Source organism: Girardinichthys multiradiatus, chromosome 4 (assembly GCF_021462225.1).
Source record: "Girardinichthys multiradiatus isolate DD_20200921_A chromosome 4, DD_fGirMul_XY1, whole genome shotgun sequence".
NCBI classification, from domain to species: Eukaryota; Metazoa; Chordata; class Actinopteri; order Cyprinodontiformes; family Goodeidae; genus Girardinichthys; species Girardinichthys multiradiatus.
In genome coordinates, this window is record NC_061797.1 from 47,817,626 (window position 1) to 47,844,061 (window position 26,436).

The window sequence follows — 26,436 nt, forward strand, 5'->3', positions numbered from 1 at the left end:
CTTAGCTTAGTTTAGCAGTCAGACCAGCCTGTATGCAGAGCTCTGCTGCTCCGACCATTTACCCGTGAGAGTGAAGCCCCAGGAAAGTAATATAACCCAGGCAAATTTGTATTAAAACGCGACCTGGGTTTTCAAAAGCATATGCCTTTCTACAAGCAAAAGGGCCAATATTGACTAATTTCAGCTGATTTATTGATTTTTTTTAGGTCATATCGTGAATAAATTCCCATTTATGTTTAGTAAGTGCGGGCTATCATGCGAAACCGAAAAGTTCCCTGTGAGGAATATATGAGAACTGATCAAACATTAAATATTTATTTCAAGCTGCAGCAAACTGTTCATATGCAGTTACCACTATACAGAATCTCATCACATAAGAGAAATAAATATGTTTATTCATCTTCAGTTCTTACAGTTACACAGCATCCTTAGAGGAGACAAATCCATCAGAACACACTTTCAGTTTATTTTACAGGACCAGGTGTAACCAAATGGATCAAAACATCATGAACTGTGCTCAGGTGCCTCTGTGTGGGCAGGTATGGCCCACGGGACGGCAATAGCAGATGGCGTTGAAGAAGCGGCAGTAGCAGGTGTCGCAGGGGTCGCAGCAGGGCAGCGAGTAACCCAGACAGAACTGCTGGTGAGGGATACAGCGGCGAGGGGAGCGCACAGCTCGGCCCTGCAGCTGCAGCGCAGACAAATCCTGCAGGACAAGAGAAAAGTGCTCAGGAAAGTCAGTTCGGTGCAAGCTTACAGAGGGCAGCAGACCTGATGCTGAGGACAATCCTGCACCTCATTGTTGGAGCCTGCCTCCATCAGGAAGCGGTCTTCCTCTGAGTCTACAGACAGGAGGCCGGTTTCCTGAAGAGGGTTGGAGGCGTGGCCTCTATCTGCAGAACACAGGAAGGAAAAAATTATTCATTACCTGAATTGTTCCAACATCTGGTTTGATTGGCTCCTCCATATAACTACATATCCAAAACTGAAACCATTAACACCAGTAATTCTGGAAGGTGGAGGGCCTACAGGCAGAACTTTTTAAAGGCACCCATCAAGGTTTACAACCTTGTTACATAAAGGCTGAGGTTTCACAAGGGAAGGTTTTTGTTTTCATTTCAAAATAAGTGCTGAAGAACATCAGCTGAAAGTCTGGCATTATCTGAGCTGTGGTGTGTCAGCTGACTGCAGAGCTCTCTGATTGGACATGTGTCACTGACCGATGTCAGTAAGGTAAGAGGTGTCGGTATGGAGACCGCGAACCGGGCCGTCATTCAGTTGGATACCCCCATGAACCAGAGAGGAGGAGAGCCGCAGCAGACTGAAGGACCAGCAGCAGAGCAGCAACCTGCCAAACATCCTGCTGCTGTCACTGAAGAGAAGAAGAAGAAAAATCTGCACTGAAACTCCCACAATCCTCAGCTGCTCCGACAAGAACCTCTGAAAGGAGGAAACAGGAAACAGAAGCTGTTTTATTTTCCTGCCACCTGTTTGGAAATCTGAAGACGTTCAGCCCAATTGTGCATAAAATAATCTAACAATAAAGCTATAACAGTGACTGGCCCTAAAAATCAAACGATAATAATTATAATAATAATATGATCTCATTTTCAAAGGGGTGATATGATTAGCTTCAATATATAGATTGCAACTGATGTGCTGTACAGAGCGCTGATGTTCAACTCATGTCCCTAGTTGGACTTTTACATAAGGATAACCACTAATAACTGTAGCTAAAGCTACATTATACCATTTAATAAAATAAATATACATTATCAGTACATTTAGAGAAATAAACATAATTAAACAACACGCACAGCTCAAAAATAAAAATAAACATCTTCTAACACTGGGACCTGCATCAGTATCCAATGCATGAATAGGAGCAGCTTTGTTTTTCCTTCAGCCAGATTTTAAACTTCTAATTAAGTTCAGAAATGTGTTGATTAATTAAGACAGCCTAAATGTAGTTCTTCTCCAGAGTGACATATTACATTCACCATTCTCCGTGATCCTGGTTACTCTGTTCTCATCAGCTCATTGTATGTGAATGGGCTTGTTAGCTATTATTTTCAGAGCTTCATCATACAGAGATGAGATGCCACTAGATATAGATAATGATGCTTGAGCCCAAAAATAATAAAATATCTCCAATTATAAAACTAAGTGCCCTTTTAAAGAATGACTAAAAATTATGAATTTCAAGAACTAAACAAATGTAGGAAAATAAGAATTAAAATCAGTTTGCATTTATTTATTCATTCGTTTATTTATCCAGTTATTTGGTCAATATTTTAAATGCAATATTTTATTTATTATAAGTTAATGTTTCTTACTTCCTTTTTATTGATATTTTGTTTTTATTTTATGTTATATTATTGTGCCCTTTTTAACTTCATCTAAGGTGGCAAAAACTGTGTATATATATTGTATTCTCCACTAATTATTTTCGTGTTATTTCACAAACATACAATTGATCCATCAAAGTTTATTCTATTCTGCTGCGCTAGTCTGTGTTTTTACAGATATATCAATAAAGTATTTATCTTGGATATCAAAGAAAACAACAAATATTTGTAACATTTATGGAAAATATATCATGGATGGAAGCAAATAAACTTGAGAAAACTTTCATTCAGTCTTACACCTGATCACCATCATCAGGGATATAATATGGATCCCAAACACACATTTCAAAGAGTTCACAGCATTAAACAGAAAATTGAAAAAGACTAAAAACTCACCTTCTGGCTGCTATTCCTGCTGTGGTTCTATTTCTGAGGAGATGAAGGTGATTTAAAGCCCAATCAACAGGAAGAAGTCACATGACCAGCTGGGTGGGCGTCGCTGACTTTGCATCATTTTGTGAATCTGGAATAAACACATCATGACACAAAACATGAGTTAGAAGCAGTTTTTTCTGCATTTTTAAAATCCCTTTTAATAATTCTTCAGAATTCAGCTAAGTGAGGAATTTTACTAATAATTTTTTACCAGCTACCAACCAACGGGTTATAAGAAGGCAAAGATGACGAAAACAGAGAGAAATAAGCAAATGGTGCAGTGGGCAACAGGAGGAAATCATAACAATGACAAACAAAACAGAAGGAAAATATTGAAACCAATAATTATTATAATAATAAAACCACAGGACATAAATAATTTATTGTGTCTACAGCATCTATGGCTATATGAGTAACAAGTAGAAAACCCTTTTAATTAGCTGCTGCAGGCTCCCCTTGTGTGCATGTGATTGTTTCCATGTAGACATGATGGGTATGACCATCGTGTCTAAAACACGTTTAGTGGTTGAAACCAAACGAACAGATTCATACACCAGATGTTGGTGGACTAGAACAAACATTGGCAGCTTTGGCTATTAAAGTAAAATTTAATAAATAAAATGATTATATGTTGCCATGAAAATAGTCAGTTGACCAGATACTTTTCAGCAACTGAAAATTCAGTTTCAACAAAATTGTCAGAACAACTCAGTAACAACTGTATTGAAAGAGACACATTACTCTTAAACAATACTATAAAACATGACTCCTGCCTTTAATAAAACAAGACAGAGAGGAGTTAATCCAGGCGTTTCTGCTCCAAAATACCACACTGAGTGTTTGTTTCTCTCCGTGGGACCCAGACAGTTTCCTCACATGTTGAGGTGTTTATGTTGCAGTGATTTTTGCTGCAGTGTTTTCTAAACAAGATTATTATATTAAATGGCAGGAATGCTATCTTTTTATCTGCTTTCGTGACTATTTCCACTTGTTTTGGTCACCAAGTCTGTTTTATTTTTATGCTTTTTTGCAGCACAAGTGGCCTATATTTTCCTTTTTTTCCGACAGTAAGTTGACAGGAAACGGGTGGAGAGAGGGGACACGCAGCAAAAGTGGCCTGGACTCGGAGTCCAAGGCGCCACTGCCGTCTCCTTCCATTACTGTTTTATTGTCCCCATCTGCACTCCCATTAAGACCCAGTAACCCTAAATATTTAGCATTCATCCATCTAAACAATCAATTGATTGGCTGACCAGAAATCAATGAATGTGATTGTCTAATGGCACTGTTTACAAACTAAATCACATAAAAACCATGATAATAGAAAGATCAAAGATAAAATTAATTTCTGCATCAGTCTACCCTCCATCTATCGAATAAAAAGGTTTCATTTTCCTTGTATTGTTTTCAGCTACAACTTTGAGTTTTCATCTTAAAATGTTTGTAACAAAATATCCAAACAACCTTCAACATAAAAGGGCTTTTAACTTTTCATACCCTTTTAATGTTCTAGAAGAAAATTTAAAAAATATTTGAATATCATTAACAAAAATCTATTATCCAGTCTAAATTTAAGATTAAACAAATAAAAATAAAACATTCTCTAGTAATAACAAGCTTCCATAAACTTCAACCTCTTCAACATAAAACCTTCAGAAGATTTAACAGTCTCCTTTCCTATCAGTAAATGGGTTACCAGTAGTTTATCTACAGGTGCAGCTTTTAACTTCTGTAGTACAATTTGCATAAACCCTTTTAGAATCACCCAGAATAAAATAAAATTGTCTGCACCAAGGGTCTGAGAGAAAGGTAATTTCAATCTTCTGTATGTCCTATAAATATTGTAGAACTGACAATAAGTTGACTTTAACTTTGGCTGCTCTGAGGTGATGTTTGGTGTCTGTCTGCTAATGTGGCCTTTAGGTGCTGCTCTTGGGAGCATGTTGGAGTGTTAGAGCTTTTCTACTGTTCTTACTTTGCACATCCAAGTGACAAATTAACACACACACCAAATCAACACAAACACACTTTAATCTCTACACTCTTCTTTTCATTTCTATAGCCTAATCCTGACCTTACCCTAAACCTAACCTTTACCAGTATAAACCTAAATTCCCTTCCTACCCTAAACCTAACCCATGTCCCAAGAACGGAATTTGGAAAAGTGTGGACCAGGAAAACGTCCTCACTTTGTCAAAATGTCCTCACTTTGAAATAAAAATACAAAAAATGGTTCTCCCTCAGCAGCAAGTACAAGAACACACACACACACCTAAACAATGACAAAATGAGGATAAAACCCTACAGACTGCGTTGCACGTGCTAACTGTGTAGCAGCTAACTAGCTAATCTATGTGGTTAGCTTGTGTCAGTTCGCTACTTTATCCCATTTTGCTTTATAGTTGGAACATTTACAGAATGTATTTAAAGGTTTTTGTCCAGAAGTGTTTTTGGTTTGTCTTAATAGAAATGTGCTACAGTAATGGGTTAATGAAGAACATGGAAGAGGCATGCTTTCCGACAAGGACGGGAAACCTCTGGAACCTGACTGGAAACTCAGTCAGGTTTCAGAGCTCATCATAGCATTCAAACAGCACTGGTGAAAGTCACTAATTATGTTCTCCTCATCTCAGATAATAGTCTTGTGTTTGTACTTGTCCTGTTAGATCTCAGTGCTGCATCTGATCCAGTCCATCACAATATTCTCTTAGAAAGGCTGGAACAAACTGTAGGGATCAGGGGAACAACACTAGGCTGATTTAAATTTTATTTGTCTGACAAATTCCAGTTTGTTCGTGTAAATGATAAATGGCTTAAAACTTATCTGTTTAGCTGCTTAACTCTCCTAGGTGACACCATAAAAAGAGCTACTGTTGTTATTAAGTCTTTAGATTTTTTTATAACCTACAAGGTACTTCTAGATTAGTGCTTCTGGGTTTATGGCAAATGGCTGCTCACACAGAGCCAAGTTCTGCTGGAGGTTTCTTCCTGCATGCATCAGGAACTGCAGCAAAGTCAGCCACTTGTTGCAGTCATCAAGAAACCTTCAATCCTTACAACTCACTTGGAAGGGTCAATTGAAAGGGTGCTCTTCAAACAGGTCAGACAATACCTTACACAAAACAACCTCCACAACCCAAACCAATCTGGGGTTCAAATGGGGCCAGTCCATCCAAACAGCTATGTTGGCTGTAAGAGAAGCCCTAAAAGAAGGCAAATTGGCAACCAAGTCCTCAGTACTTAGTCTGCTCAACTTATCAATTGCATTTGATTCTCTCAAAAACTGCATACTTTTCAACATACTGTCTAGCATGGGCATCACAGGGCGAACGCACTCCTGGTTTTTAATCATACCTCACTGATTGACCATTCAACACCATTCACACTTCTGCAGTGCACCACCTCACCACAGGCATTCCCCAAGGCACAGTACTTGGACCTCCTTGCCAAACAACACCTCAATGGGCCAAATCATACGATTCGGTGGCTTTTTATACCACCCCTATGCTGACAATAACCAGTTCTACAGTGTGTTGCAAATGTATTCTCCCCCTTAGATGATTATATTTTGGCAGTGATGTGGAGCAGTTCTGGAAGCTGGATATTCTTGAAGGATTCTTCATCATTGCAAGACCATTGTGTAAACCCACGCTCAATCCGTCTCGTTGTGTCTTTGGGAAAGACCCTTCACCCGCCTTGAGTGCTGATGGTGGTAAGAGGACTCGATTGTACGGCAGCCTTACTTCTGTCTTTCTCCCCCAGGGTAGCTGTGGGTAGTATGTAGCTACAGCTACATTGCTTCAGGTCATTGTCCTGATTGAAGGTGACATCTGGCCGAGTATCAGATTGTTGGGACCCACAGCTATGGATTACAACATGAAAGTCCGGTACGAACTTCTCTGGAACTGTCAAAATAAATCACATTTACCTACTTCCAGCCAGACAGCAAACTTCCCGTGATGTCACTGACTGTATAACCCCCCCTTCCAACGAACTGACCTCTTCCACACTGATCTCGAGAGGATATGGATAGGAGAGACAGCGCGCTAATGTCTCTTTGCTGGCAAACAGACATAACTCTTCAAACTGGATTCAAGAGTGTCATACGATCACACGATCATATGCACTAAGTTAAGTACGAATGAATTGCTGTTTGCGTATCCGGTATTTATTCATGAACGGGGGTAATTAAGGTACAAGCGTGGCTTGACTTTCTCTCTGAGGTCTACAGAATCAAACTGTGTTATAGAGAGTTCCCAGCAGAGACCCTGTCTCTACTACGACGAGTGGAGCAGTTTTCCCGGTCTGAAGGAAGGACAACGGGGGCCGCATCACTGTGGTTACAGCTGTAACATGCAGTTTAGCCGGCCGACAGAACGAGCCGCCCACCCCACAGCTATGGAGGTTAGCTGCAAGTTAACCCTGTTGTTCACTGTGGATGTTTCTTCAACTTCGTCGACCCAGACAACTTTTCCTCAGCACGGTTCACTTGAGAGGTTAGGTTTGGGCAGAGAGAAGTAATTTAGGATGAAATAATCTAAACATTTTTTTAATTTTATGACGTTTGGTTTTGTTGGTGTTGAAACTCAGCTATCTTAGTGCTAGCAGATTATCTGCTCAGCACACATGCTCAGTTTTTAAAGTTAAGACAAATGTTATTTAAAGGGTGATTTTAAACACAGAAGATCGGCCATAACGCGCTGTCCATGCTTATGCATTTTAACCCTTTTATTTGTGGTATTTTAAAGATATGTGTTTTTTTCTGATAATAAGCGACAAGCTTCTTTTGTTAGCTTTAACTGCTAACAGCTAAGAACACATGCTTGCATACTAAGATATTTTACTCAAAAAGGTTGTTGGTTTTCAATCCAGGAAATAATATTTCCCTAAATATTATTTACTAAACTTGATAACTAAGCAAACACCATTAAGCCCCATTTCTCCAGAAAGATTTGGCTCTTTTTCAAAATGATATTTCCTTAAATTTATTTTACTATTTCCTTAATAATATTTCTATAAATCTTATTTTAATAAATAAAGGCAGCTAATTAAACACTGTTGAGAACTGGTCATCCAGAAGGATGGTTTTATTCAGGAAATCATTCTTAAAATATTATTTTATTAAAATATTTGATCTGATCTTGCATTGTGAATGGCTGTCTAAAAGTGCCAATTATTGCCTTAGATCCAAGACTAACTTAACTTCATCAACTTGTTTATATCGTACATAGCCCATTAGTCTTCCCTATTCTTTCATTCTGCTTGGTAGTTTAGTTGGATTGTTTTAGCATAGTGAAGAGTTTGTTGATTGAAATATGTTTGACTTTGAGTTGACTTATTTTTGTTAATAAATTCTTGTATTTTAAGAAATTGTGTGAATTCATTCCATGTGTGTTAAGAGTTTATGCTGTTCAATAATGTCAGAGCTTGGCTCATCCCTTTCAATTTTGTCCTAATGCCACCACCGTATTAGGCTGGTATTCATAGGACAACCCTTGACAGACCAAAATATAATTTAATAAATATTAAAGTATTGATATTAAATATTAAATAATATATTCAGATTCATAGTCACAATACTTCAAACCACAATGTTAGAAAACTAGAGAGAAAATGGCATTCTACACATCTAGAGGACTCCTACTTAATCTGGAAAAATAGTCTACAGTTGTATAAAAAGACATTTTGCCAAGCTCATTATTAACAGAAGATAATAAGAATAATCCTAGGTTTCCTTTTAGTAAAGTTGCTAAACTTACACAGTCATTTCTCTGTTGAGCCATCCATTCCCTTAGCTCTCAGCAGTAATGATTTTATGAGATTCTTTATAAATAAACTTGATTCTATTAAAAATAAAATCCTCAGCATACTCCTGAACATGATTACTTCATCCTAAGTAAGACAGCATTGGAGGTAACTGTACAATCATGGAAAGTACTTCTGGATCAGTGTGTCTGTGTCCTTTTGTCTCTCTGCTCTGTTCTTCCAAACCCCCAGGCAGTCATGGCAGATGGCTGCTCACACTGAGCTTGGTTCTGCTAGAGGTTTCTTTCTATTAAAGGAGAGTTTTCCTTTCCATTGTTGCTACATGTACAGTGCCTTGCGAAAGTATTCGGCCCCCTTGAACTTTTCAACCTCTTGCCACATTTCAAGCTTCAAACATAAGGATATAAAATTATAATTTTTTGTGGAGAATCAACAACAAGTGGGACACAATCGTGAAGTGGAATGAAATTTATTGGATGTGTCAAACTTTTTTAACAAATAAAAAACTGAAAAGTGGGGCATGTAATATTATTCGGCCCCTTTACTTTCAGTGCAGCAAACTCACTCCAGACGTTCAGTGAGGATTTCTGAATGATCCAATGTTGTCCCAAATGACTGATGATGATAAATAGAATCCACCTGTGTGTAATCAAGTCTCCGTATAAATGCACCTGCTCTGTGATAGTCTCAGGGTTCTGTTCAAAGGGCAGAGAGCATCATGAAGACCAAGGAACACACCAGGCAGGTCCGAGATACTGTTGTGGAGAAGTTTAAAGCCGGATTTGGATACAAAAAGATTTCCCTAGCTTTAAACTTCCCAAGGAGCACTGTGCAAGCAATCATATTGAAATGGAAGGAGTATCAGACCACTGCAAATCTACCAAGACCCGGCCGTCCCTCTAAACTTTCATCTTGAACAAGGAGAAGACTGATCAGAGATGCAGCCAAGAGGCCCATGATCACTCTGGATGAACTGCAGAGATCTACAGCTGAGGTGGGAGAGTTTGTCCATAGGACAACAATCCGTTGTACACTCCACAAATCTGGCCTTTATCGAAGAGTGGCAAGAAGAAAGCCATTTCTCAAAGATATCCATAAAAATCTCATTTAAAGTTTGCTACAAGCCACCTGGGAGACACACCAAACATGTGGAAGAAGGTGCTCTGGTCAGATGAAACCAAAATCAAACTGTTTGGCCACAATGCAAAACGATATGTTTGGCGTAAAAGCAACACAGCTCATCACCCTGAACACAAGATCCCCACTGTCAAACATGGTGGTGGCAGCATCATGGTTTGGGCCTGCTTTTCATCAGCAGGGACAGAGAAGATGGTCAAAATTGATGGGAAGATGGATGGGACCAAATACAGGACCATTCTGGAAGAAAACCTGTTGGAGTCTGCAAGAGACCTGAGACTGGGACGGAGATTTATCTTCCAACAAGACAATGATCCAAAACATAAAGCCAAATCTACAATGGAATGGTTCACAAATAAACGTATCCAAGTGTTGGAATGGCCAAGTCAAAGTCCAGACCTGAATCCAATCGAGAATCTGTGGAAAGAGCTGAAGACTGCTGTTCACGAACGCTCTCCATCCAACCTCACTGAGCTCCAGCTGTTTTGCAAGAAAGAATGGGCAAGAATTTCAGTCTTTCAATGTGCAAAACTGATAGAGACAAACCCCAAGAGACTTGCAGCTGTAATTGCAGCAAAGGGTGGCGCTACAAAGTATTAACGCAAGGGGGCCGAATAATATGGCATGCCCCACTTTTCAGTTTTTCATTTGTTAAAAAAGTTTGACACATCCAATAAATTTCATTCCACTTCACGATTGTGTCCCACTTGTTGATTCTTCACAAAAAATTATAATTTTATATCTTTATGTTTGAAGCCTGAAATGTGGCAAGAGGTTGAAAAGTTCAAGAGGGCCGAATACTTTCGCAAGGCACTGTATGCTTAGTATAAGGGATTGCTGCAAACTCAATGCAAGTGACTGTCCACTGTCGCTACATGCTCATTCATTCCTCCTGGGAGCATTCACTCCCAGGAGGAATGAATGCTGCAAGTTACTGATTGTATGCAATCTGCTGGGTTTCCTTAGATAGAAAAACTTTTTAACCAATAAAAAGAATAGGACTGCACTATTTGATATTTAGGATGAATTGAAATGTTTGTAGGGCTGCACAGTGGCGCAGTTGGTAGCACTGTTGCCTGGCAGCAAGAAGGTCCTGCGTTTGACTCCTGGCCAAGGGGCTTTCTGCATGGAGTTTGCATGTTCTCCCCGTGCATGCGTGGGTTCTCACCGGGTACTCCGGCTTCCTCCCACAGTCCAAAGACATGCCTGTTAGGTTAATTGGTCTCTCTAAATTGCCCTTAGGTGTATGAATGAGTGTGTGCGTGGTTTTGTTTGTGTGTTGCCCTGCGATGGACTGGCGACCTGTCCAGGGTGTACCCTGCCTCTTGCCCATAGACTGCAAGAGATAGGCACCAGCTTCCCCATGACCCACTATGGAATAAGTGGTAGAAAATGACTGACTGACTGAAATGTATGTACTTAAAATTTAAATCTGAATGATTCGATTGAATTGCCTTGAGACGACATGTGTTGTGAATCGAGGCTATATAAATAAACTGAATTGACCTCCTGGTTCAGTCTATCTCTCACCTTGACCACTTAAATGCTCCCTAAACTGGTCTGCCAGTCTAAGCTGTAAAACCTCTAGTTTACTTCATTCCTCTCCTGGTTTCATCTTCATACAAGACCAAAAATTAAGGTAAAAACACTTTGATTTTAGCACATTAACTAACAACAAAACTGACCAAAGTGCCCAAAACACAGAGAGAAATGGGTAATATATAATATAAAGTATAAACAATGAAAAAGCGAAAATGAATTGTGATTCAAACTGCCAACAACCAAGGATGACATTTTCAAAAGGGATTTCAAAGGCTTTATGGGCTCTGCAGTACCCGCGTTAGGTATTAGGCTGGTCCAGATTCTAGGGGCCAACACCTCAAAAGCCTGACTGTCTATTATTTACTGAAAACATTTGGCCAGATGATCTCAGAGCTCTTTTGGGAAAATATGGCTCAAGCTGTTTAGTTAAATAAATGGGTGCCAACCCATTTAAGACTTTAAAGGTCAGTCAGTCATTTTCTACCACTTATTCCATAGTGGGTTGCAGGGGAGCTGGTGCCTATCTCCAGCAGTCTATGGGTGAGTGGCAGGATACACCCTGGACAGGTCACCAGTCCATCACAGGGCAACACACAAACAATCATGCACACACTCATACACCTAAGGGCAATTTAGAGTGACCAATTAACCTAATAGGCATGTCTTTGGGAGGAAGCCAGAATACCCAGTGAGAACCCACACATGCACAGGGAGAACATGCAGACTCCATGCAGAAAGAACCCTGGTTGGGAATTGAACCCAGGACCTTCTTGCTGCAAGGCAACAGTGCTACCAACTGCACCACCGTGCAGCCCGACTTTTCAGTTTTGCTTTCTCTTAGTGTGAGGGAGTTTTGTGTCATCCAGTCTATTACTTCTAAAATCAGAACTCAGGAATCACGTAATGCTCAAATACTCAAAAGCAGAAGCCTGTAAAGTGTTTTAAGATGTGGACCACAACAGAGCTAACCTGTTACTGTGTTTATTAGCCTAAAAATTACAAATTCAAATGTTTAGCTTAGAAAGCATGCCTGATCATCTGTTTGGGAGAGTCCTGAACAAAAACAGGCTCTTCATGGTGGAAATCGGGATGTGAATGTGTTTCATTGTGAGGACTCTGAGTCACATGTTATTCTATCAGCTGACCTGCCTGTTCTGAGGATGGTGGTTAAGACTGAGCGTGCTCATTAGAGCTCAGTAATGACCCTCTCTGTTGATGTGATTGGAGAACATTAGCTCAGCTGCTTCCTTCATGTTCCTTCCATTACTGGGAATGTGCTGCTTCCTCCTGCTCATTATCCTCGATCTGCAAACATGGCGCCGTTTCTCTGAAGAGTGACATGCTGATGACATCATAGCTGCACTCAGAACAAACGAGGCGAGACGCTGCTATTGCAGGCAGCGCAGTTTTAATAAGGCTACTGATTAGACCAGTCAGATGGGAACCAGCCTAATGTATATGTTTACTGTGCACATGTCCTCATTCACTTCCTGTTGCAAGTGGCTGGACTGTCACCATAGTAATAGTTCAGCAGGTCAAATGTCAAAAGTTAAGAAGCTGCCAAACAAATTGAGAAAAAATTTGGATGGGTTGAAGGGAAAAGCCTAAACAATAGAGATGTTTGACCGTAATGGACAGAACAATGTTTTGAGAAACCTAAACACAGCAGATCAGCACAAACACCTCATGCCAACTGTCAAGCACAGTGGTGGAGAGATAATGATATGGGCAACAATCCCAAACACAGCGACAGATCTACACCAAAATGGCTACAAAGACAAGAATCAAGGGGTCACACTGGTCCAGTCAAAGTCCAAACCTCAGCCTCATTAAAATGTCACGGTGGAACTTTCAGAGAGCTGATCAGAAACCTCAAAAAAATGAAGCAACGATGGAAAGAAGAGTGAAGCACAGGTCTTTCACAATAAGGAAGACAGACAGATTTTAAATAAAAATAAATAAATAATATATAGTCAATGCTTTACTGAAACAAATAGAAACAAATAAATAAATTTCAGAAAACAAAGGTTTGAATTCATGTTGTGCTTTAAACCATCAATAAAGTGTCGTGGTTTGCGGTTGATCAGGACCAAAGCGGCAACAGGACATCAGCGGGCGCATGGTGGATGTATACAGGACAGACCAAACGTTTGGACACACCTTCTCATTCAAAGAGTTTTCTTTATTTTCATGACTATGAATATTGTAACTTCACACTGAAGGCATCAAAACTATGAATTAACACATGTGGAATTATATACTGAACAAAAAACTGTGAAACAACTGAAAATATGTCTTATATTCTAGGTTCTTCAAAGTAGCCACCTTTTGCTTTGATTACTGCTCTGCACACTCTTGGCATTCTGTTGATGAGCTTCAAGAGGTAGTCACCTGAAATGGTTTTCACTTCACAGGTGTGCCCTGTCAGGTTTAATTACTGGGATTTCAAGCCTTATAAGTGGGGTTAGGACCATGAGTTGTGTTGTGCAGGAGGTGGATACAGTACACAGCTGATAGTCCTACTGAATAGACTGTTAGAATTTGTATTATGGCAAGAAAAAAGCAGCTAAGTAAAGAAAAACAAGTGGCCATCATTACTTTAAGAAATGAAGGTCAGTCAGTCCAAACAATTGGGAAAACTTTGAAAGTGTCCCCAAGTACCGTCGCAAAAACCATCAAGCGCTACAAAGAAACTGGCTCACATGAGGACCGCCCCAGGAAAGGAAGACCAAGAGTCACCTCTGCTGCGGACGATAAGTTCATCCAAGTCACCAGCCTCAGAAATCGCAGGTTAACAGCAGCTCAGATTAGAGAACAGGTCAATGCCACACAGAGTTCTAGTAGCAGACACATCTCTAGAACAACTGTTATGAGGAGACTGTGTGAATCAGGCCTTCATGGTAAAATAGCTGCTAGGAAACCACTGCTGAGGACAGGCAACAAGCAGAAGAGACTTGTTTGGGCTAAAGAACACAAGGAATGGACATTAGACCAGTGGAAATCTGTGCTTTGGTCTGATGAGTCCAAGTTTGAGATCTTTGGTTCCAACCACCGTATCTTTGTGCGGCGCAGAAGAGGTGAACAGATGGACTCTACATGCCTGGTTCCCACCATGAAGCATGGAGGAGGAGGTGTGATGGTATGAGGGAGCTTTGCTGGTGACACTGTTGGGGATTTATTCAAAATTGAAGGCATACTGAACCAGCATGGCTACCACAGCATCTTGCAGCGGCATGCTATTCCATCCGGTTTGCGTTTAGTTGGACCATCATTTATTTTTCAACAGGACAATGACCCCAAACACACCTCCAGGCTGTGTAAGGGCTATTTACCAAGAAGGAGAGTGATGGGGTGCTGCACCAGATGACCTGGCCTCCACAGTCACCGGACCTAAACCCAATTGAGACGGTTTGGGGTGAGCTGGACCGCAGAGTGAAGGCAAAAGGGCCAACAAGTGCTAAACATCTCTGGGAACTCCTTCAAGACTGTTGGAAAACCATTTCAGGTGACTACCTCTTGAAGCTCATCAACAGAATAACAAGAGTGTGTGGAGCAGTAATCAAAGCAAAAGGTGGCTACTTTGAAGAACCTAGAATATAAGACATATTTTCAATTGTTTCACACTTTTTTGTTCAGTATATAATTCCACATGTGTTAATTCATAGTTTTTATGCCTTCAGTGTGAAGCTACAATATTCATAGTTGTTAGGTATTATTTAGTCAACTCAGAGGTAAGAACGATACAGTCAGAGTTACTTGTGACAAGGGTAGCCCACTTTGCAGTGAAACTACAAAGTTTTGACACCCTATCTCTTTATTTATATACACAGTTCAACAGACAGTTCAGACAGGGTGTATGTGTGTGAGACGGAAAGGAGGCTGGTTCACACAGAGATAACAATGATCTCACACACACAGGGAGGAAGGCATAGTGCAGGTGCCTTGCAACCCAAGGTTTTTACATGAGTGATAACAAGTCCTCACACCCATCCAACAGTCCCTCCTTTTATCACAAGTAAAAACATTTAATATAAAAACGAGTAAGAAAAATACTTTGTATGAGCGAAAACCCACGGACGGTAAACAGATTATATTTTGTGGGAAATACTCATACGGCCCCGCCGCCCTCGGCGACCATTAAAAGTTAAATGTTGATTAATACTTGAAATCATAAAAATAAAAGAATGATACTTGAAATCATAAAAATAAAATAATAATACTTGAAATCATAAAAATAAAAGAATGATACTTGAAATCATAAAAATAAAAGAATAATACTTGAAATCATAAAAATAAAAGAATAATACTTGAAATCATAAAAATAAAAGAATGATACTTGAAATCATAAAAATAAAATAATAATACTTGAAATCATAAAAATAAAAGAATAATACTTGAAATCATAAAAATAAAAGAATTAAAAAATCTGCCCTGTTTATGTCATCATTGTACTTTTTCTCATTTCACTTAAGCAACAACTTCTTCCGATTTTCTGCTGTAAGGTCATTTTATGAAATACAATGTATGAGTACACTCAGGCTTTTGATGTGATTTATTTACAACATGTCATCATAATCGGCCCCTTCATTTTTGTGTATTTCTACCTAGTTCAGTGTTGCATATGCCACCATGAACAATACCAGAAATTCTGTAGGAATGGATGTGCGTCATGTTCTTCCGTCAGTGTTCTGAGATGGGTCCCGTCTGATGTCCATCTCTTCTGGTTCGGTATCACCTCCTGTGGATCCTGCTTTAGATAGAGAAAGAGTCCTGCTACCAGAATTAAGCTCAGGCTTATCAGTCCTGTCCACATGTTACAGAGAGCCATTTTATAATTGGGCGCAGATCAGCTGTTTTCTTCACCGGTTTGAGACGCTGGGCCATCTTTGAACCCGGACTTCCTCTGCTACCCCGTCGGTTGGTTTGGCTCCTGTAACGGCAAAACTGGCTTACAGTGGCTTTTATGGATCCAGGAAGGCCTCTCTGCTATTTTCAGAACTGTGGGCGTTGTCAGGAGTATTTGAAACGGCCCTTTCCACCAAGGAGTGCTCCAATCCTTCCGGTGGAGTGTCTTAATCAGGACCAGGTCTCCAGGCCTCATTCTGTGGGATAGGAGCAGAGATTATCGGCAGACCACTGGACATTTGTTCTTCTTTTGTCTGCAACATTTTATTCATCCACTCAGCTAATGAAGTTTCCTGTTGTGCTTTCTCTATTTCATTCATGTCAGAGGGCAGAGAAAACGGTCTGCCATGTACTATTTCTTTGAGAATACAAATTCACATCAGCAACTTGGTGTCACGTGATCTCAGACTCAGAACACAGTGGGTGGAGCCATACAATGATGTACAGTAGGTGGCAAATGGAGTAAGACCAGTTTGATTTGGAGTTATTCTCATCCATAATTAACCAGGGATAGGCATTCGGGTCATGGCCTCCCTGTTTCTTCCATTGTTTTCCTTAATCTTTAACTGAAACCCTAATGCATTAGAACTTAGATCTATTAATTTATTTACAAAATGAGTTCCATTATCTGACCTTATAATCTGTGGGATACCATATGTGGGGAAGAAATGTGTCACTAGGTTCATCTATTACAACTAGGCAATATTTCTTCCCCCGTGTTTGCAACAAATTATGCATGATCTGCAAAAATGATTTGCATAGTCAGAAATATTTATAGTGTAGCATTAATGCTTTACCAGATGTGACATATTCCCCCCTTGACACGTGGGTCTTCCCAATGTGTCACTGTAGCCGCTGTGTTGTATAACTTTTTTGGGAGGATTGGTTTATCTTCTATCTGATAGATGTCATCTTTTTTCTGTGCTCCTCTCTTTAGCCAGGCCTTTATTTCTGTCTTGGGTGCTGACTGTTGGGCGTCTTTCAGCACGTCTGTGTCTATAAATAGCAGATCTGACATTTTCTCTTTAATAGGTTGAAATGAGTTAGTTCTGTCCCTGATGATGTTTTAAAACCTCTATTTTGCCAAATCTTAGCATGGTGATGTACTGATCCGAAAACGTATTGGCTGTCTGTGTATATAGTAAGTATTTGTCCCTCATGTAATTCACATGCTCTTACTACAGCATATAATTCTGCTGTTTGGGCTGAGCATGTATTGGGTAGAGATTTAGCTTCTATTATCCTATCGATGGTTGTTACTGCATAACCAACTCTATTCTTTCCATATTCATCTTTAGATGCTGAGCCATCTACAAACACAACACATGAATCTGGTATAAGGGTTTGAGAAATGTCTTGTCTGGGTTTGGTGTCTTCTTCAACTTTTGCTTTATAAGAATGTGGTTTTCCATCTTCTGCAGTAGGTATTAGAGTACTTGGATTTAAAGGGCACATCTTTTTAGAGTTATGTTTGGCTGTGATAATAATAGCGATGTCAGTGTGATATGTCTTGCATGTAGCGTCAGGTGCTTCTCTTAATATTCCTGACTTCAACATATCTTGTATTACTGGCTTAGTATCTTCTTCAGCTTCTGGCTTTAAGGGGTATTGGCGGACTGATGGCCTTTTTTCAGATATTAGTTTAACCTTGTATGGTGGGAACCCCTTTATAAGTCCTACATCAGTTGATGATTGGGACCACAGTTCAGGTGGGACAGCAGATAGGGCAGGATGCATGTTGCTCTCAGCTAAGCCCTGTATTTGTCCCTCTGCCTCATCTAAATGTATCCTTGGATGGACTTTGACTGTCCACGCCAGAATGAGCTTCCAGATTCCTGTAACTAGGATCTACCTTTGACAGTGTCAGTGCTGTTCCTGCAGAGGATTAAAGCCTCTGTTTTTCCAAATTCTTATTATTCTTTTTTATCATATTTTATAAAGTAAGTCCTTATTACATTTAAAAATGAGATCACTATTTTTGGTAGTTGCTATTATTATAAATAAAGCTTGGTTTAGTTCTTATTAAAAATAAAAAATAAAAACTCACTCACTGATGAACACAAAAAATGAAGGGCATATTATATCTTATAATCTTAGTTTATCTTACCCAGTTTTATAAATACAACATACAGTTTCAGTCAGCTTTGTATTTAGTTCAAGTAACTAAAGTTTGTTTCAATTAACTCAAGTTTTATCTATTTCAGTCCAGTCCAGTAATTCTGTTAAGGTTCATTTCATCTTATGTTAAGTTTGAGTCTAATTCAATCATTTTGAACCTGGCTGGAAAAAGTCTAAACATCTGTTAAAATCTTTTTGTTTTACCATAGAGAACTGACCTAATATTATTATGGTAATGTTGAGGACTCTAATTTTTACATAACATGAAACAGACATTTATTTCACAAAAACAGAAAGTCAAACACAGACATTTGGCCACATGAAAGTTTAAATAACCTGTTTGTACAAGAATTGTGAAAAATTGAAGACAGATCTATGAACTTTCTTATGGTTATCAGTATTTTCAATACAGGTAGAACCTTTGCCATCTTTATATGATTTTTCGAAAAAGATTCTGGAAACCTTATTAAGATATAAATTTGGCAAAGATCATCAGAACATCAGACCTTTATTAGCGCTTTTAAGGTCCCTCAAAGATGCATTACAATGAAATCAGTCATTCCCATTCACACACATTCACACACTACTTACTTATTTCTCTGTCAGAGTAATTTTATTTGCAAAAATGTTAACATAATTTGACTTCTATTATTCTTAAAATGCACATTGTTTCCTCATAACCCCTTTCGTTTCCACAAGGTCTGTTTTGAACGCTTCAATTCTTTTTTTTTATTCACCAAGAATCAATAAGGTGGTCTTAGTGGGTCCACCTTAAAGGTGTTATCTGTTGGGTGTCATGTTATCATTGTCAGGTCAGTGAGGTTCATAAGTCAGTCAGAACCTTGGTCATTTGGTCTGTGCTCATAATGTTTCATAGATCCAGCCTATGATTAGTCAGCAAAACTTCCACCTATAGGAGAAAAATTGATTGTTAATGAATGAGCTGCATTTCCTAGGAACACTGTCTTCCTCCTGGATGAGCATCACCTGTTGAAAAACTTTCATCATTGTTTGTTTCACATATTCAATCAGATCTTTATATTATATCAGTAGGTGAAGTTGTTAGTATCTCATGTAGACTGACATATACTGTTGCATTTGGAGAGGATCTCAGATTAAATAAACATAGTTAGAGCGTCAATCCAGGTTCATTTTGTGTCTGCAGACTTTAGCCAATTTTTCTTTTCTTTCTTTTTTTTTTTTTTTATACATAAAGAGCAAGATTCAAAACATTTTCAAAAGGCAGATTGTGGCAGAATGTAGACAAAACTGCTTATTGATTGACAAAATAACATTCAAGCACACAATCACCATATTAAAAGGCTCTACTTCAAGAGAATCACTAAACTTTTGGGGTCCGGTTTTGGCCCGCGGACCTTGAGTTTGACACATGCAGAGGTAGAGTTACAATTTTTTTTTAGACCTTTCAGCAGAGACAGGCTTCTGCTGTTTGCAGAAGTTTTATCTTTGTTTTCAGGCAGCTGCATCTCTTTGTCAAGGTCGTTTCACAGAGCTGAAATTTAACTTCTCTCAAAGAGGAAAAATCAAGAATGCACACAATCTGAGCCAAATATGTAATTATTTCCCTGTAAAATGAATCTTTTGCATTTTATCATGATATTGTTGGTAGTATAACACCATAGAATGATTTTTAAAGCACCTGTTTCTCACTAATGCTTGCCTACAAAATCTTTTACTCTCAGATTACTTCTTTAACAACATTCTGTTCTCCCTTCTCTAGTCATTGTTCACTGGGTTGTCCAGTTGGACAGTTTCCATGTTGTCCACATTGTCACCTCCTCTTTTAACTTCTTTTACCACGTCCTCTAAAACCACCTCTTAGTCTTTATAATTTGACCTGGGATGGGTGGCGGTCCGCCCCCCCCCTTTATTTGTTTTCAGTTAAGCTGAAAGTTTTTTCCTGTGCTTTTCTTAAGGCCTCAGTATTATGGCTATGTCAGTTAAAAGCTGCTCTTATTGTTGTTTTTTTAATTCATCTTTTTGTTTTAATCTGTTTATCAACTGTGAGCACTCAGGGACTGAAAAGTCCCCTTTGAAATTATAACCTGGCAAGGTTTTTTATTGTCTCTTGAATCTTTTGAATGCATAATCTCCAGTTTAAGATCCCCGTGTAGTTTTAGGATTTCAGTGATAATTAAGTTACCTGAAAATCCGTATTTTTATGCCATCGTGTACATATTTCTGTTAAATCAGAGCTTTTTCTCTGTTCTTTCCCCATTGTTCTTTGTTATTTTTCTCTTTTTAGTTTTCATTATTGCTAATTTTAGATCCCCTTGTAATTTTAAGACATCCTTTGTATCTAATTTGCCCAAAAACCCATGTTTTTTATTTTTTATTCCATCTATGACAGATCATACCTGCTCCTTTTACATAGTTCTCCATAAACTTTACCTCCCCTTCTAAGTCAATTAGTTTACTTTGTTTCTTCCCCATTATGTTTTATGTTAGTTTAATTATAGTATAAATGTCCCAGATAAAAGGTCACTGGCATGAGACTTTAAGGAGAGGACATTAACACGCCTTCTACTGCGACTAATTCGCAGCGGTGTTAATTTTCTGGAATGAAATCCGACCTGAATCTCCAAAGTCACCAGTACGTAGTTTTAATCTGGGCAAAAGAAAACACAGGACTAGCAGAATCCTGCTATGATTCTATTAAAATGCTTAGTCCTCCAAACACACACAACACAGTCACACAGTTAGTTTCAGGTACCTTGTAATTTTTCTAAGTTAACTTGGTGTTATTTTATGAGCTCAATTTACTCCGTTCTTTTTACTTTTATAGCGCTTATTCTATTCCCTCGCAGGGGAATAACCCTTAGTCGTTTTATTTGGCCCCCTTCTTGGCGGGGCCCTACCTTAATTTGTCACTATTCCTTTCACGGTGGAATAAAACCATCCCAATGCAGCGTCCTTACCGGCGACGCACTACCAACGACTTTTAAGTACTTTTCTTCTTTTATTTATATAGCGCTTACTCTATTCCCTCACAGGGGAATAATCCTCAGTCGTTTTCTTTAATCCCCTTCACGGCGGGATTGTACCAAATTTGTCACTATCCCTTTCACGGTGGAATAAAACCATCCTAATGCAGCGTCCTTACCGGCGACGCACTACCAACGACTGTTAAGTACTTTTCCTATGAACTGTATTTTAAAACTGTCTCACCTCGGAGTTGACTTCTTGGTGACTCTTTGGACCCTGGAGAGTCACCCCGCGCAGAGGAAGGCAATAACCCACTGGCCAGGTGTGAATTCACACACACCGGGACTTTCAGCCACTCCGGCTAAAGGAGGCTGTGCAGCGGTGCTTCGCTCGACGTCAGGCTTCCCCCACGGATCCCAGAGTCACTGTTAAAGCAAAGAGAAATAAGGTTATTGAATTAATCCGGCTTCGAAGGACCAATAAATGTTAGGTATTATTTAGTCAACTCAGAGGTAAGAACGATACAGTCAGAGTTACTTGTGACAAGGGTAGCCCACTTTGCAGTGAAACTACAAAGTTTTGACACCCTATCTCTTTATTTATATACACAGTTCAACAGACAGTTCAGACAGGGTGTATGTGTGTGAGACGGAAAGGAGGCTGGTTCACACAGAGATAACAATGATCTCACACACACAGGGAGGAAGGCATAGTGCAGGTGCCTTGCAACCCAAGGTTTTTACATGAGTGATAACAAGTCCTCACACCCATCCAACAATAGTCATGAAAATAAAGACAACTCTTTGAATGAGAAGGTGTGTCCAAACGTTTTTTCTGTACTGTATAATGAAATGCACAGGATGATGAAGTTACAGACAAGAAGGAAACCCAGGAGCAAGGGACACAGCAGCGACAACAGTAATGACAACAGATGACCTGACAAGGAAGGATCAGCAAACAGGAACTTGAGGGGAAATAAACTATGTGGAAAAACAGGTGAGTGCAATCAACAGAAACATAAACAGGTGCAATCATGATATAAATATTACATTGGTGTTATGATGAAGTTTTTCTCATGGCATTTCTGCAGTGTTCCACGAAAATGGGGTTAATGCAGTTCAGTGTGTTTATACAGCACCAGTTCACAACATATGTAACATCTAGTTTATATCCAGAAATGTATAATTAATCATACACACTGTTCAAAGTCAGTTCAGTTTGATCCCAGTTATTAAACAATTTAGTTAAGTTCAGTTTATTTTTCCAATTGGTCAAAAGATTCAAAGGAAACCCAGCCGTATGCATCAAGTCGCTGAGTTTGCAGCAAGCTCTCCTCCTCAACAAGCATGTGGTGACAGTGGAGAAGAAAACTCCCTTTTACAGGAAGAAACCTCCAGCAGAACCAAAACCAGGCCCGGTGTGAGCAGCCATCTGCAGCGACCAACTGGGGGTTTGAGAGAACAGAGCAGATGCAGAAAAATAAGAATGGCAAAACAGTAAATGGACTGAATTATATAGCACTTTTTCAACCATGGTGACCACTCAAAGTGCGGATCCAAGAGCGGATCTATGTTAAAGAAAATTAAAGAACTGATGGCAACAGAAGCTTTTGTAGTAGGAGAGAAACTCAGCTAAGCAGATAAGATTTGAGCCAGAAGTGAAATTTTAATGGATATTAAAATTTATGCAGTGAAGAACAGAGTAAATAACAATTAGTCACACCACTAGTTAATTCAGTTGCAGTGTCAAGCAAAGCGACAAAGACAAACATAAAAAGGCATCGTCAAGTCTATCATCAGCAGAAAAAGAACATGAAGTTATTGGCCGCAGCAGCTAATCCAATGGACCCCTCCAGGAAGATTAAACAGAAACACCAGGCCAGGTGTAGCTTTATGAAGAGAAAAAAACTGAGAGAGGACATAAAGTTATTGCCAACAATAACTGTAGATAATGAATAATTGGAGAGTAGTAGAAGGATGTAGCGGAGCTAGGGAATTAGTGAGAATTTCCTCCAGTAGTATAAGCCTTCAGCAGCATAACTACAGAGATAGCCCAGGAGAACCTAAGGTCTTCTTTAGTGTACCACCAGAAGCCTGAAGGCTTTGTGCCAACATTGACTGATATTTTACACTTTATAATTTCCTTCACTCTCTACAAAGGCCCAGGTTCCACCTAAAGAAATACAGCCCCAGACTGATTCAGAGCCTAGGAGCTGCGGTTGAAAAAGCCATGTCTCCCCTGGTCCTGAGCTGAGTCTTGGAAACAACTAACAGCTTCTAGTCTTGAGATCTTAGAGATCTACTGGGGATGTGTGGATGTCAAAACACATTGAGATAAAGATGTGTCAGAAGAATACAAATTAGATTGATGTGATCATATCGTCCCCGTTAGCAGATGGGCAGCTGAATTTAGAACCAGCTGAAGATGGTGAAGGAGAGACTGGTCAACCCCACCATAGAGAGAGTTGCAGTGGTCCAGTCTAGAAGTGATAAAAGCATGAATAACCTTCTCAAGAACATCACGAGAAAGATAATTTTTGATTTTACTAATAAGCCTCAGATAATAATAGCAGCACTGACCAGTTTATTGAATGTAAAATCTAATTTAAGGATCTCCCAAGATTCCTAACAGAGATACCGCTAGAAGACTCCAGAGACCTTACAGCACCACTGCATCCTGTCAGCAGGTCAGATTTACCAATTAAAAGTACCTGTGTCTTATCATTTAAAAAAATTAAGTTCAGCTCCATCCATGCTCTCATATCTGCCAAACACTTTTACAGTTTCTCAGCTGACTGGGATCTGCCGGATTTCAATGTTATCTGCAAAATACCAAAATACCTGGACAGACAGAGATAAAACCATCCAGGAGCTGATCCACATCTCCATCCTTGTGACACTCCGAAGAGGGAAGCTAAAAGCAGCTGAAAAGTGAGACGCTGTCTGTGATTTAACAAGGAGACAGGAGCAAGCGATGGCGCACGGGCCAAGCAGATGAAGATTAAACTCAAATGAAACAGGTAGATGATCAGAGTCATCCCCGTGCAAACCATAAGTTAAAACCAAGTCAGACGTGTGTACTTTTTCATGCGTGGGACCATTCACAAACTGAGTTAAGTTAATAGAAATGCAGAAGTTTAAAAAATCTTTAGTTTGTGGCTTGCTTTTGGTTGGACTTTGAATCTGGAAAAAATGAATGCCTGAAGCTGCCAACAAGAAAAACCGGATCTGAAAACGACTGTGACTCCCCAACCTTTACCTGAAGTCTGAGGGGTGCTAAAGAACCTGCGGTTCGGAGGGAGAAGCCCCAAAAATGGTGTAAAATCAGCAGCCCGGTCAGGAACATAAGAAAAGTCATATGGAATAAAGGTCTTGTTAACTAGAGATCTAGCATTAATAAGAGCTGAGGTGATGATCACCTCCTACTTGGCTGCAGACGAGGCGCACACCACGCTTGAGCTGCCGGCACCTACCTCCTGACTGATACTTCTTGAGAGTGTGATCCCTCCGATTTAGACTTTTGCTCTAGAACAGAGCTGAGAAACTGTCTTCTACAATGGTCTGATTGTGGTGGTTATTCTGGAGAAAGCCACGTTCCCAGTTATAAGAGGCTGTGCACACCTACGTTTTAGTATCAGGTTGTTTGCTCAGTTGAGTTGCACAGATTATAGGTCACATTACAGGTGGAAAAAGTTCAGAAAACATAAGTATTTGTATTTCACAACCTGCACAAGTTGTATTTAGTTGTTTGGAAGGTAATGAGGACACTGCAAACACTCTTCTGAAGAGGTTTTTATCATATGTCCTCAACATGACAAATTAACCAAAGAGAAACAGAAAACTGAGAATAAAACAACAGTCTTAGTCAGAAATTGACATTTACTCACTTCGGCATGGGTGTCATAACTTTTAAGTTCTGAGGGATTCGTTGGAACTGTTCTGTTTATTTTGTTGTACATTTTTCTCTAATTCAGGCATGGTGTAAATTACACATGAGGCCAAACTTTATACATTCAGTTAAATCTTTGAAAAGGCCCTGGTTAGTGATCATGATAGAGTGCAGCTTATAGTTCCTTTTTGCAGCATGGAGCATTAACTAATTGTATGTATGAGCTTCATCACGTCAACATGCAACATGACCGTCTCAAACACGCAGATTGTCTTAGGAATCAGGTCACAGAGAAACATAAACTCCCTGTGTTCATCTGTTTGTGACACCGTCACATGACTGACCAGCCTTCTCTCTTTTCTGTCACACACACATGCAGGCAGCGCCTGTAGATCACAGAGCGAGTCGATCCTCGCAGCCGGAGCTCAGGTGCAGATAATCCGTGACCTTTAGCGGGTCCGTCCCGGGGCTACCAGCCATGGTCTTCGAGTCTATGGTCAGCGACCTCCTGAACAGGTTCATTGGAGTCTATGTGGAGAACTTGGACAAGTCCCAGCTGAAGATCGGGATCTGGGGAGGTGAGCTACCCAGTTAGCTCGCAGCTATCGCGGTGACAGAGAGATAGACCAGGCTCCGTTCACAAAATCACGCTTTAATCTTTTTGTTTCCGGCATGCAATATTCATAAAATGCATAATTCAGTGGGGTGATTGTTTCTTGGATTATGATGCAGGCTTGAGTTCGGCTTCGACTTTAACCACAGCTCCCCCTTATTTCTTCTGAAATCTAAACTTTATTCAGCAGAGCCCAGGCTCCCTGTTACATTGCGGAAACGATCGCGCCTCTGCGACCATATTTCACTGATTGTAGATAAAATTTACTGACAGTTTCTCAAATGTTCCCCGAACTTAACTCTGGCCCAAAATAAACACCCCGGACTCAAGCAGATCCGTGTACGCAGGTGTAACCCCCGGTTAGAACCGGGCTTTAATAAATCGTCTGTTATTAGAAGGAGGTCTGGGCTGAAAACTTCAGCTTCGTGGAGCGTCAGCAGCTGGTAAACAACAAATAATGGGCCGACCCAGATGGTGGTCCCAGATCAGATAGATCAGTGTGCAGAATGTTAATGCTGCACCGTGTAATGCATTAATGCAGGTAAGGTGCAGCTTATCAGCTCAGCCTAGGAACAAACACACGCACTGCAGTTTTATTATCAGTTATTTTTTTATCAGCATTAAACAGACACATTAACATAACGAAGGCTGTGTGTGTGTGTGTCACTGAGTGATAGGAAGTTTAACAACAAATGAAGAGTCTAATGATCACAAAAACATGTTAGTTTTTAATTTTAC

The 26,436-nt window shown here is 39.7% G+C and overlaps 2 protein-coding genes across 2 annotated transcripts in view; one reads left to right on the forward strand and one right to left on the reverse strand.

The window, feature by feature from the left end:
* Nucleotides 1-301: 301 nt before the first annotated feature.
* LOC124867518 (agouti related neuropeptide) lies at nt 302-25,535 on the reverse strand. Its single transcript, XM_047363993.1, has 5 exons — nt 25,430-25,535; nt 2,745-2,871; nt 1,221-1,440; nt 796-893; nt 302-706 (listed from the first exon to the last, which is right to left on the reverse strand). Exons 3-5 carry the CDS (start codon nt 1,357-1,359, stop codon nt 518-520), a joined length of 426 nt encoding a protein of 141 aa, XP_047219949.1. The 5' UTR covers nt 1,360-1,440; nt 2,745-2,871; nt 25,430-25,535; the 3' UTR covers nt 302-517.
* Nucleotides 25,247-26,436, forward strand: part of vps13c (vacuolar protein sorting 13 homolog C) — a 110,217-nt gene continuing 109,027 nt past the window's right edge. The window contains exon 1 of the mRNA XM_047362512.1: nt 25,247-25,663. Coding sequence (XP_047218468.1) covers nt 25,564-25,663 — 100 coding nt within the window. The 5' untranslated portion in view covers nt 25,247-25,563. The remainder of the gene's footprint in view (nt 25,664-26,436) is intronic.